This window comes from Panthera pardus, unplaced genomic scaffold (assembly GCF_024362965.1).
Source record: "Panthera pardus isolate Hobbes unplaced genomic scaffold, ASM2436296v1 HiC_scaffold_8, whole genome shotgun sequence".
Taxonomy (NCBI): Eukaryota; Metazoa; Chordata; class Mammalia; order Carnivora; family Felidae; genus Panthera; species Panthera pardus.
Window position 1 is genome coordinate 110,193,104 of NW_026527013.1, and position 14,709 is coordinate 110,207,812.

The 14,709-nt window shown below is 34.7% G+C and overlaps 1 protein-coding gene across 3 annotated transcripts in view; it reads right to left on the reverse strand.

The window, feature by feature from the left end:
• The window catches only part of SNX13 (sorting nexin 13), a 141,295-nt gene that overhangs the window by 96,087 nt on the left and 30,499 nt on the right, over window positions 1–14,709 (reverse strand). For all 3 annotated transcript variants that reach the window (XM_019443529.2, XM_019443527.2, XM_019443528.2), the window contains exon 2: window positions 199–311. In XM_019443529.2, the coding sequence (XP_019299074.1) occupies window positions 199–311 (113 nt within the window). The remainder of the gene's footprint in view (window positions 1–198; window positions 312–14,709) is intronic.

The following is a 14,709-nucleotide window of genomic DNA, read 5'->3' on the forward strand; positions in this document are numbered from 1 at the left end:
TTTATTTTATCAGGTATCTTCATTTTATTTCATTTAACTTTGGTAAAAAATAATTTGCAAAAAAGAGCATTCACAAACCATACTTCCATTTCTCATGGTCATTTTTTTCTTCTTCTTGAGGTCTCATGGTCATTTGTTTCAATTTTTAACAACAGAGTATGACATAGCAATTATAAGATTATCTTTGAGAATACTTACCCACCCACAAAGCAGAGGATATAAAATGCCAAATAAAATATTACAAAGGGTCCAAAGGTTATTAGAGAAAGGACAATGCCAAGGCTTCCCCATCCCCATATGGATAGACTGGTCTGAAATAAAGAAAAGGAAAATAATTTTTAATAAATAAATTTCCATATGAATTAGAAAAGAAAAAACAAAACTTTTACATCCTTTCAACATATACAGTACTATTTGCAGTATTTGTTACATAATTTGTTTTTGAAAATGTTAACTACATTCTTGGAGACTTATCTCTAAGAAACAATATACAGAATCTATATGTAGAAAGGTATGTATACTACATCAGCAATGATTTTTTAAAAATCTAGTGGCAATGTAAAAGCACAAAAGCAATCATTACACAAACTGTTGAATGATATGCTGGCATGAGAAATGATAAAAAAAAGTATTTATAAAAACATTTACATATGCACACATATATATAAAAGGTTAAATAGCCTCCAAAGTTGTACATGTTTAGAGTATTTCATCTTAAAACTAAGTTCCAACAGAAATACAGTATAACAACATTTTTTAAAACTTAAAATTTCAAGGTAAGAAATCCACATCTCACTGAAAATTTTACTCAAATTTACATAGAAATTTATAAAATTATAATTGCACAACTTCCAATTTTCAGTTACCAAAATACACCATGAGCTCAAAAAAATCTCCAAAATTCTCAATCCTTAAAAATAAACAAAAAACCCTGTTTTGTTTAGAATTATATTGTATTATATATTTAAAATACTCCTTTTGTTGAAAGCAAACTGGATTTTAGCAATTTAAGTCCTTACGAATAAATAAACGTATTCAATTCAGTAAGTTCCTACATGCATTTGCCTTGTACTGTGAGGCCTACAAAGGATGCACTTGTCCCATTCCTGCCATCAAGGAGCACAGAGAAGAATGTCTTACAGGAATGAAACAATTAGACACTGAACCAAAAGAAAATAATAGAAAGCATTATAAGATGCTAAAGTGAACAAAATTAATGACCAAAAAACTGGAATAGACAGTAAGTTCTATGGATTATGAGAGAAAGAACAGTTTTATTTATTCATTCATTCCTCAGTCAATGAATGTTTCTTATGTGCTATAAGCTGAAGGTGCTTGGGGAAACCACAAGGAATAAAACATATCCTCATAAGGCTACTTTCTAGAAAAGAGAGAGATAAGCATACTCTCATAAATTTACACATTTGCATAAGTTTACATTCCAGAAGGGGAAAAAACAAGTAATAAATAAATGTACAGTTATATCAGCCAGGGAAAAGTGCTATGGAGAAAAATAAAGCAATTACATATGATTGCTATATAAGTTATATATATAGGACTATATAAGAAGCTTTCGGCTAGATGACACATGAACAGAAATCTTAGAAAAGATTTATTTAAGTATAATTTATAATAATGAGTCTTCCTACCCCAAGTAATGTTTTTCCATTTATTCATATCCTCTTTAATGTCACTCTGTGGAAATTTTAAATATTTCTTCTTCTATATAAGGCTACTTCAATCTTGTTCGTTTGTATTTATTATCCTTTTTCCTCATTCTGGCCACTATTATCTTTTTAACCAGAGGACAGAACACCCACTGATGAAGTTTCTGCTCTGACCTCATGATTTCCTCCTTGAATCAGCTGGGGAAACTATTTCACCTACAGAAGTGGTCTCTGACTTCTAAGAGCTGAAAGTAAACCATGGGGATTTAAAATACAAAAGCAGTCCAATCCTTCTGCTGAACATCCAGTACCTGATCCACACTACAGTACTGCCAGAGGCCCAACTATGGAAAGCAGATGCTATTTCCCAAGATTCACTCAAAACTTTATCCACTGAATTCCCTGCAAAGAGTTCTCATACACTCTCAGGAAAGCTGAAACCAGACTATGACCCAAATACTTTAATCAATCTACCTTCTCCATTGAGATCTGGCCTAATATTTACAATATTATTCTTTCTTTACAATGTTAGATTTATGCTTGCTAGCCAGTTTGTCAAAACTAAACAACTTACTGCTTGGATATTTTAAGAGGTTTTAAAATGAAACGAAGCAGGGGTGCCTGGATGGCTCAGTCGGTTAAGCATCCGACTTCAGCTCAGGTCACGATCTCGCGGTCCGTGAGTTCGAGCCCCGCGTCGGGCTCTGGGCTGATGGCTCAGAGCCTGGAGCCTGCTTCCGATTCTGTGTCTCCCTCTCTCTCTGCCCCTCCCCTGTTCATGCTCTGTCTCTCTCTGTCTCAAAAATAAATAAACGTTAAAAAAAATTAAAAAAAAAAAATGAAACGAAGCAAACTGGCTACCTCTGTAGATAAAGGAAGGGAGCATGCAATTGGAGGACAACCCACAGGAGGCTTCTCAAATATTCAGTAGGGTTCTATTTCTTAATCAACTGTTTGCCTTAAACTGAATAAATGTAATATTTCTTCTATGTGAATCATACATCTCACAATTAAAAAAATTTTTAAAGAAGAATCACAGTTAGTTAATATGGGGAAGATTATTTAATGCAGCAGTTAGTTACCATGGTAGATGCTCGAATGTCTAAAACATAAGTTTTCAGAATCTTGTCTCTTCTCATTTGAAAATGGTAGCAAAATGATCAAAAAAATGAATTATTACTCATTCATTCTACAAACACTTGTCAATATCTATCACAATGTGCCAGGCACTAGTGACTTAACAGTGAACAAAATAGACATTACTGTCATAGTTTTAAAACTCTACAAGAGAAGACCCTTTCTTTAATTGTGAAAGAAATTTTTATATTCCAGAGACTAATAAAATTAAGCATGTCAAATCAAGCAAGTCAGGAGCTCATTTATAGTTAACGTCAAATTTTAAACTGTTCATGGAAACACCAGAATAGTGAATTGTCCAAAACTAGAAAGTTTCATATTATTCCAAGTGTTCCCAGATATAATGTAATTGGTTGATATTATAATGTTATTATTTGGTGAGATTAAGAAAAACAACTAATCTTACACCATAACCATATAAAAATCTTGAGTTCTAATTATTTCCTAAGATGATAAAATTTAGGATAATTCTGTACCACATCAGAAACTTTTTACAAATTCAAATAAGTATTCATTACCTCAAGAACTGACCTACCATGGAAGCCAAAAAATAGAAACATATCTCTATTACAGTGATTTACATTAAAATAATACTTGACATATTATCATTTTCTCCTCTAAATACAATAATCAACACCGAAATACCCATGCTATGTGATTCCTTAAAATCACGGACTTATCAACTAGGCATTGGAAGAAATTTTCAAAATCATCTACTCTAGTGCTTCTCAAACTTTAAGGACCTTAAATACAGACTCTTAAAATGCAGATGCTGATCCATTATCTCTGTGATTCTTTCATTTCTAACAAGCTATCAGAACTGTTTAGAACTAAGAACAACTACCTATTTATAATTTTCCTTAATCACTAGGTCCACAAAACCTTTTCCACAACTCAAAAATTCAAAAAGCTTTGAGAACCAAAACTGTACCAAACATTCTAAACACTATCTCATTTATTTCTCAGAACATTTTATGAAGTAATCAAGAACTTAGTACAACATAGTGCCCCAAAAGTATGGACTTTGGAGTTAGACTGAGTGCAAATCTCACCTTTACTATTTATTAGTTGGGTAATCACCAAATGCCTTAATTTCCTCACCTATGTGGCTGTTGTGGGGAGTAAATGAGTCCCTGGTCTTGTATTCAATTTTACCTTAATCACAATTATTCCTAGTTTAGCAAGAGAGAAACCAAGGCACAGAGAAGCTTAAAATAAAAAACTGCCCAAGGTCATGCAAGCTAGTAAGCATAAAAGTGAGATTTGATTCTAGGGAAATCCCAGCTCCTTATTAAACCTTAAAATTTGTCACTGACAACTACCTAAAGTTAAATCACAAAAAGAAAAGAATGTTAAAATCATCGAGTGCTTCCCTTTATCCAAAAATTAATCAATTTAATACGCTTCCCAAGATATTAGTCAGAAAATGTCTTGTAATGAATATAATAAATCCCTGGTCTGAATATAAGTATATAATTTTTATTAGAAAATCAATATAACCATGTATACCCTACATAAGTAACGGAAAGAATTTCAAGGGTCTCAATTTATGAGTATGTCCTGACACCTATACACATCAGTGTGGCTTTGAGCATAGGGACACATAGACATAAAAACTGACCCCTGCTTCCAAGATGTTCAAGAACCAAGAAAGGATAATGCCTCCTGACAACAGGAAGCAAGTGGAAATAATTTTCCCTGTAATATTTTATGCCTATCAAGTCCTGTTGATATCTATTTCATCTGTTCCTCACCATAGTCTCTTATGATAGTAAGGGTAGCATCATATAGTAGTAAGAACACAAAGAAAATAGAGTCAGTTTACCACTAACATTCTGTGTAACCTCTGCAAAATCACTCTCTTTGATCCAAAATTCCCATTAGCACAGTAAGTGGACTCTCAAGTCAAATCTAACTGTAATAGATTGATTAAGTAACTTTCTTCATAATGACACAGCTATTTCAATGCAAAGCCAGACCCAGATTCTCCTGGCTATAGGAGAATGGGACTAAGTGGAAACAGCTATTTTATTTTAGATCACATAAAAAACAGATGGTCAGAGCTCCCACAACATGGACGTCAGACTGTGATGTAAGTCTCACTAGAATGGGTCAACCACCCTCAGAGTTATAATGACCTGGTATATCTGAACACATTATATGGCATAGGGCAGCCAGACAGATAGGGATGAGTATCTTAAAACTGATACTACTTCAGCGCCAATTTGGGTCACAGAAGTCATATGATTTCTTATGAAATCTTACTTCTTATGAAACTTTACTTAACAAAAAAAATAAGTACTCATAAGAAGAGTGGCCTTATTGTAACTATAGGAACCTTGTCTTATTCAACATTATATAATAATTTAACCAAAGCCTGGTACAAAGAAGTTGTTCACTAATTATGTAACTATTTAATTTACTAACTAGAGAAGTAAAACGAAGGGGATGGAAGGAAAGGGGAAGGGAGAAAAGGAGGGGAAAGGGGAAATGGCAAGAAAGGAAGAAGGTCTAGGAAAAGTGAAAAGGAAAAGCAGCCTAAATTGAAGTGCTCCTCCACCCCTCACCTTATGGCTTTAAGCAGAGCTATACATTCTTTCTAGTACAAACCATACCAAATTCCCACTCTCAAAAATCACTCAAAAAGCTGGACTTTGTTCTTCCACGAGACTGATGTACAAAAAAGCTTTCCTTAGGCTGCCTCAACACATGCTCACGGCATCCCACCTTATTATTTCCTTTTCAGGGAGGAAGTCACAGAACAGGAGCCACACAGGGATCATGAGTACATTTGCTGGGGCAACTGGTCCCAAACCCCGCTTTTCACACTCCAGGGACACAGGAATAAAGACCCTCTTCCACTCACTCTTACTTAAGATACCTAGTATATTCTTGGGAGGATAGTTAAAGACTACTGTGATCGGGTGTATTGAGCCAGGGGAGACAGAGGGCCTGTGGAAAGGGTAGACACCTCAGTCAATGACCCTGGTCTCCAAGATGGCTGAATACCCAACCTGCAAAGGTAACAGCCACTGGATACTTGTGGAGTTTCTCCTACCTCTCCCAATCGGGGGTGTGTATTTTTAGTTCTCTGGTAATAGAACCTTCTCCCTTACAAGAAAAGTGTATTGTTCAACTGTTACAGATTTTCAAGAATGAATTATATACAAATATACAGATGACCGCTTGAACAAACCCTTCACTTTTTATTAGAGCAGTAGTTATAAAAGGTCATAGACTACCACACAATTATACACAATCAGGACTCCTAGCATCCAATGACAAAGAATATACAAGCTACAATAAATTACTGTTTTTTAAACTAGATTACTGTCAATTACCACATACCTATACACAGTTTGAAAACAATAGCAGGTACATTCATAATATGCATTTGTTTATTCAGGATACAAACTACGTTATAGGCTGCAGACCCTCTTCTCATCCCCACAGCCCATACACTGGGAATCACTGAATTGGAGTCTTGATGTAACTGTAGTATTGAAAACAAAAGAAAACAAAAGACTGTATTAACTGAACACTTTCTCTTATACAGGAAAAATCATAAAATTATTTAAAATGTGGATGAAGCAGTATAGCAAAGAATAGTCCTGACAGACTTCCAATAAATACTCAAAGCCTCAAACTGAAAAACTACTTTATCAAAGTTTCCCGAATTTCTAATAAAAGGTCTCTAGTAGATACACAAGAATGAAATAAATTAATCAAAAGAGATTTTCAGAGACTACATATTTCTAGTTACACATACTGTTTTGGAGTCTATGTAAGTAATAAATCTCAAAAATAATAGAGATATGTTTAAATAATAAACCTTCAATCTCCATCAAAAAGAAGCAAAATAGATTCTTTTCCTAATGTTTCCATTTGGCAGATAAAGGTCTATTTTTAATTTGTTTATGAAGGAGACAAACATATGTGTGTATATAGATGACATATGTGTACACATGTCGTATATATATATGACATACAAAAAGGAAAAGTATTCCCTAAAAAATAACTGATTAACGCAAAAATTTTAAACGTACCAAAGAATAAGACAGTTAAATTTCTAATTATGTGCTACTAGAATCCATCAAGATATCAGAACGGAAAATACCAGTTCTATGTATTCTACACAAACTGCATTTTTTTTTTTGTATCAGCATACTGACCCTGATTATTCTGAATTCAACTACATATTAGTAAAGTATGTATAGCTATCATTCACCTAAGAAGAGAGTTATAAATAAACACACATTTGCTTATTTTTTTAATATAAGTATATACAGATACTTTTTTAAATGATTTATGAGGAATGAAGAAAATGGAGGTAGAGGAGACAATTATAAGAACTAGACATCTAAAAATACTTTGTTGTGTGGATCTGATTTTGTAATGGTATAAATACGTTTACACCATCAAAAGCAAAGTAAAATCAATCTAACTATATACTACTAATGTGGAATAACCACACAGAGAAACTATTTTAAGTGATTTTACAATACAGTTATTCAACTGTGGATCATTAGTGATATGCACTCTAATAACAATAACAATGAAAATCTAATAGTGTGCTTCAGTAGAAAAATAGTGTTGACAGTTCCACTAAAGCAAACCAGGGCTATTGAAGCAATGGTTGATTCCAAGACTGGGGCAGGAAATAAGTTTAAACTGGGCCTGCGTACCTTGCTATACCAGAAAGCTACTATAGACCACTGAGGACAAGTCAGAAGGACTCAGGAGAGGCGTTTGGGTGGTTCAGTCAGGCTCTTGACTTTGGCTCAGGTCATGCATGATCTCACGGTTCATGGGTTTGAGCCCCCCAAACAAATAAACTTTAAAAAAAGGACCCGGGGCGCCTGGGTGGCGCAGTCGGTTAGGCGTCCGACTTCAGCCAGGTCACGATCTCGCGGTCCGTGAGTTCGAGCCCCGCGTCAGGCTCTGGGCTGATGGCTCGGAGCCTGGAGCCTGTTTCCGATTCTGTGTCTCCCTCTCTCTCTGCCCCTCCCCCGTTCATGCTATGTCTCTCTCTGTCCCAAAAATAAATAAAAAACGTTGAAAAAAAACAAAAACAAAAAAAGGACTCAAGACAACCTGAAAACGCTTTAATTGGTTAAAGATGGCATCACTAAGATTAGTAACTGCAGTGGACGGGAGCACTTCAAATATTTGAGTTCATGAAAATATGAAGACTTTTTTTAAATTCCATTAATGACCTTTAAAGGGTGCAACTCTGTTTGAAAAGTGGCACAGAATTAAGCATTTATCAGGGTAATCAGACAGTTTATGAAAATTTAATTTCTCTTTAAGGAAATATTCCATATAATAAAGAAGAAATGATTGAATCAGAATAGCACCATATTGCAATCCTTAATATATTAGAGGTCTAGCAGAGGAAGAAGGGAAGGAGGGAGGGAGAGAAAGAACGAACACAAACCAGATATCATATGCTTCCTGAAAGAAAAAAACACACCACCATCTATGAAATATTCTTGTATGGAGGGGGAATCAAACCTGAATCTGATTTCAGGAAATCAGAAGACTAGAGAAAATGTTACAGTACACCATGGAGATGACCTAAGCAAAAACTCGAGACTGTGAGAAACACTAAAGGGCAAAAAACACAGAGTTCCTTCAACAAATGAAGGGTAAGAGAAAACCCATATAAGAGAAGGGGGGAAGGGAGGAAGGAAGAGGGTTTGGGAGAATCTGTGGGTAAAATTGCAATATGTAGAGCTTATTCAACTTGATTTTAAAGGAAATACAGTGGAGAAAGGAAAAGAGAAAAAAGGATGAGGAAGGAAAAGAGAAATGGGTAATGGGTAATTCTTAATATTTTCTGGATATTTAATGATATTAAGTTACTGCTTATTTTTTACTTGGTAGAATGACATTATGGTTATATTTTAACAAAGAGAATCTTTATGTTTTACAGACACATGAGGAATTATTTACAGATTAAATTCTATATCTAGAATACACTTCAAAATAATTCTGTAAGTAGAGACTGGGGAAAAAGTGAAAAAACATATAGATAAAACGTAACTGCCCATGTGTTGATAAATGTCTAAGCTGGGCATGAGGATAGGGAATTCATTAATCTTTCTACTTTTAATGCTTGAAATGCTTTATTAAAAAATTGTTTAAACATACACAATAATCACAAAATTTACGTACATAGCAAATGTACTTGAATTTCTTAAGTAACCACTTCACAAAATAAACAGCCCACAAACATGCTCCATGTTTACACCCCAGAAAATAATTTGGGATTAAAAATTTCCTATCATTAGTTCACAGTAGAGCAACATACACTTGGCTATTATTCTTTTAGGGGCCCCTGGGTAGCTCAGTCAGTTAAGCATCCAACTTCAGTGCAGGTCATGATCTCATGGTTCATGGTTTTGAGCCCCACGTTGGGAACCGTGCTGACAGCTCAGAGCCTGGAACCTGCTTCAGATTCTGTGTCTCCCTCTCTCTCTGCCCCTCCCCTACTCACATGTGTCTCTTTCAAAAAGAAAAGAGAAGAAATGAAAAGAAAAAGAAAAGAAAAAGAAAAGAAAAAGATTCTTTTAAATATGCAACTAAGTAATGAGTTTTAACATCCTATTTTTTGCGTGGTTACGTGCACGTTTTATATAAGAACAACTATTCAAAATAATTATTTTGGGGGATTTCATATGATTCTATAATAATTACATAGTTATGTACTGGGCCTTAATTATACAAAGATGTATCAGTTTCTGTCCTCAATATGCTCACAAACTAAATAAGTAAAATACACTTGTAATGACAACATAGAACAGTGATTAAGTATCACAATAAAAAGATTTACAAAGTGGAAATACAGAAAAGATAAAGCCTCTAGAGCAAACTCCTTTGAAATTGCCTTCAAAAGGCAATTTTGCAGTTAAGAAAATCAATCTCTTTTCTTTACAGTCAGCTACTTTTTTTCCATCAAAATGGTATTACCCAAAACTGATTACAAACTTTATTCACTAAAGTTCTGGTAATTTCCAAAAATAAAAACTCCAACTGAACAAAGATTCACAGATGCTAAGGCTATTCAAGAGAAAGTACCCTTGGATTTAAAAGTAGGACAGAGAATATCATTTGTTTACTGAATTTAAGCCCAATGCTCAAGGCTATTTATAATGTTATCCCTAAATATATTTAAAGATTCCATTTATAAATGGCAACAAAGTAAGTTGTGAGGGATAAATGCACTATTCAAGAACTTCCAAAAAACTACACATAATCAAAGACATTCTTTTCAACAAATGATACTGGGAAAAATAAACATCCATATGCAAAAAAAAAAAAAAAAATGAATTTAAGACAACATATCTTATAACTGTCATAAAAAATAACTCAAAATAGATCAAAGACCTGAAAGTAAAAGACAAAACTATAAAACTCCAGAAGAAAACATAAGAGAAAACCTACATGACCTTGAGCATGATGATGACTTTTTAGCTACAACACCAAAGACAACCCATTAAGAAATAAATGATAAACTGCACTTCATTAAAATTAAAAACTTCTGTTCAGCAAAAGATAGTATCACAATAAGTAAAAGATCAGCCACAGACTAGGAGAAAATATTTGCAAAAGACACATCAGATAAAGGAGTTATCCAGAATATACAAAGAACTCTTAAAATTCAAAAATAAGAAAACAAACAATCCTAATTAAAAAATGAGCCAAAGACTTTAATAGACACCTCACTGAAGAAGATATACACGCAAATAACCATGTGAGAAGATATTCTACATCATATGTCATCAGGGAGATGTGAATTAAAACCACAATGAGATACCACCACACATCTATCAGAATGGCCAATATCCAGGACACTGACAACACCAAATACTGACATGACGTGGGACAACAGGAAATCTCATACACTGCTAGTGGAAAGGTAAAATGCCATTCTGGAGGTCAATTTGGTGATTTCTTACAAAACTAAATATACTCTTACCATATGATCCAGAAATCATGCTCCTTGGTATTTACCCACAAGGAATGAAAACATGCCTATAAAAACCTGCACAGAATTTATTTAAAGCAAGTGTATTCATCACTGGCAAAACTTAGAAGCAACCAAGATGTCCTAAAGTAGCTGAGTAGATAAAACTGTGGTACGTTCAAACAATGGAATATTATTCACCACTAAAAAGAAATGAGCTATCTAACCATGAAAAGACATGGAGAACCTTAAATGTGTGTTACAATGTTAAAAAAGCTAATATAAAAAAGTTACATACAGTATGATTCCAACTATATAACATTCTACAAAAGGCAAAACTATGAAGACAATAAAAACATCAGTGGTTGAGGGAGACAAGATAGGAAGACGAACAAGTAAAGAGTACAGAGAATTTTTAGGGGACTGAGAACACCCTGGATGATATTATGATGGATATGTTATTATACTTCTGCTGCAACCCACCAAATGTACAACACGAACAAAGGTGAACCCCAAGGTAAACTAGAGTTTGGGTGATTATCATGCATCAATTTAAGTTTAGCCTCCACAAAATCTACCATTCTTGTGAGAGATATATAAGGGAGACTACATGTATATGAGAGCAGAAAACAGATAGGAATCTCTATACCTTTCCCCCAATTCGTAAACTGAAAATTGCTCACCGAAAAATCTTTTAAAAACTGCATATAAATAATCACAAGTACAAAATGATTTCACAAAGAGAGAAAATGATAACAAGATGCCATCAGTCATAAAAGAACAAATGCTAAAAGTCAAACTCAAAATTCATGCAACTTTTAATAAAATGTAAAAAAAAAAACACAAAACTATTTTTATATATTAAAATTAACTATTTAAATTCACTTCACAAATTTCATAATCTCTCATCTTAGTATAGGAAACTAGAGATCAACCACTCTGACACAGAAAACTCTAAGATAAACTACAAACATATAAAAAATATGTATCACCTAAATATGGATAATTATTAGATCATCAAAATTTTGGTTGATATAATATACCAGCACATACTTCAATTCCACTTAGAGTCCCCTCTCCACCCAAAGAAAATTACACTTCCCTTATTCAAGGCTCCTAGTAAATAAATACCTCTTATAATCTACTATGATACGGTGAAAAGCCAGTGAATTCAAAAATTAATCATCAAATTCTAACATTTTGTGGCACTATTTTAAATATAATTTTTTAAAAATTTTTTATTAGTTTTCTTTATTTTTGAGAGGCAGAAAGAGACAGAGCATGAGTGGGGAGGGGCAGATAGAGAGGGGAACACAGAATCTGAAGCAGGCTCCAGGCTCTGAGCTGTCAGCACAGAGCCCTAGGCGGGGCCCAAACTCAGGAACCATGAGATCATAACCTGAGCTGAAGCTGGACACTCACCCGACTGAACCACCCAGGTGCCCCTTAAATATAATTTTTAATTGTAAGTTCTAATTTTTATACCAATGAAATTTATTTACTTACGAGAAAAAGCTGTTGCTAAAACATGCACAATCAAAACTATGACAGTTCCACTTGCAAGAATCATTACTCCTCCCTCCCATGAAGAAAAAGCAGAAAAGCCAAAGGTAAGCTCCAATATATCTCTCTGATTTTCCCATGGAATGAGTAGGAGACTTCCTATAAAAATTGACTCAACAAAAAGAAATAAATCAAGATAATACCGTAAGCCCTAACAAATTAGGTGTTCTGAACTTGAAACTGACAGAAACATTATTTATTTGGGTTGCATTCTTGGGGCAAAACAACAAAGTAGAGTGGGAAGGGTGTGAGAAAGACAGAGACAGAAACAAAGAGACACAGAGAGAGAGAGAGAGAGAGAGAGAGAGAGAGAGAGGAGAAGGAGGGTGTTTTAATTCTGTACTTAAATATTCAGCATAAAATAATAGAAAAATATCCTCCCTAAGTGTTCAGAATCAAGACCTCAGCAAACAAGGAGCAGAGGGTAAGGAAAATTCACTGTCAGAATACTTACTGCATGTGGAGTAAGTCTCAGCCCATTTGACTTCATGACCCAATTATTATTCAATCTTCCAAACTAAGGGATTGAACCTGTCTCCTTTTCCACCATAGTCTTCTGTGGCTTCCAGTCAAGTTTCCTCTCTTATCCTAATATGCAATAGAACCAAATATATCTCAAATATCTCAGTAGGTGATTCTGAGATCTTTGGTTGATCTCTGGTTGATCTTTGTTATAAACAATTTAAGGTTGGAGAAAGGGATGAAAAAGTGGTGTGTTTTATTTGGCCAACAAATGATTTTTTTTTAATTCTTAATAAACATTTAAAACATCACATACAAATCAGAATTTCAGGCTTTTCTTGAAAAATGAAAAATTTGGATATCAAAGAATAACATGCCTGCAAGGGAACAATGAGATAAAATTGAGTGGCAATAACCCCCATGAAAATGAGCCAGGAAGTCCTCAGTATTGCCACAGTACCAACACCTGCTAAGGTTTATCTGATTCTGGGTCCAAGATGTAATTTATCGTCAGAACTTCACAGCTGTTTTAAAGATGCCAAATGTTGACCTATAACTATGTCATTATCAAAAGTGGGAAAACAGAAGATAAACCAAGAGTAACATGTTTTAAAAATGGCAACAGTCTATTACTTAGTGGAAGCAAAGGTATAAATGCATGTGCCCATTTCATGGAAGAGACCTGAATTCACATATCTAAGTCAGGCCTTTCCTTTTCCCTAGTTTAGTCTGACAACAAACACTTTAAAGAAGAATAAGCTAATAGTCTCTAGAAGAATCCAATGGGTAAAAAAAGGAAGGAAAAAAAATTAGGAAATCACAAATAGGGATGACAAACAGGAAACTTCTGAAATCTGTTAAAGTGGTTAAGGATAAAAGGAGGGGCGATGGGGTGGCTCAGGAGGTTAGGTGTCCCAACTGGTGATTTTAGCTCAGGTCATGATCTCACAGTCCTGGGATCGACCCCCATTATTGGTCTTGGTGCAGAGAGTAAAGCCTGCTTAGGATTCTCTCTCTCCCTCTCTCTCTGCCCCTCCCCTACTTGTGCTCCCTCCCTCTCTCTCTCTCTCTCCTTCAAAATAAGTAAAGGGATCAAGGAAAATTAATACTGCTCTGTACATATGCCCTGATCATCTTTAAGAAAAAAAAAAAAAAAGAAGAAAAAAAAAAAAAAGCCTGCAATTCCCAGGATTCTGTTTTCACTGTCATAGAATCTTCTATACATCCAATCCCTGAGTAACTTTGTTTTCTAATCCACCACTTTTCACTACCTCTTATGTACTGTCTGTGACTTTCAGAACTGTGCCTCCAGCCCACATATGCCTCTTGAGTTTCTAAAACTTACACTGAACTGCATACTTAACATTTCTGCCTAAGGTTCTCATGGGTACCTCAAATTCATCATGTCTAAAATTAAACTCATTACATACCTTAAATATCTCCTATATTCCCTTACTTAAAAGAAGCATCAGTGCCTATCCAATTACTGAAAAGATAAATCTCAGAGTTATCTTGGACTGTCCCCTCTTGGAACTGTCACATCCAACCAATTACATTTTATATCCTAAATATCTCTTGGGTCCTTCCCCTCTTCACCATTAAAGCCTTAGGCAAGACCTTCACTATAGCCTGCAAGACTACAATTTCTGCCTCCCCTCTTTTCTATCCTCCTTACTGCCAAAATGACCTTTGAAAAGATTCTGAAATACCTGGCTATTCCATGAGCAGAACTCATTCTCTTCTGTGTATCCTTTAGGATGGATTATCTTTCCTCTTTAGCAAGAATCTCTATCAAATTCCCCTCAAGTACCAGCTCAAACTTACATGTTCCATGAAACAAGTCCTCCCTCACAAGCACATCTCTCTCCATAGAGAGAATGTTCAGTCCCTGCATTCTCTGTCTACACAGCA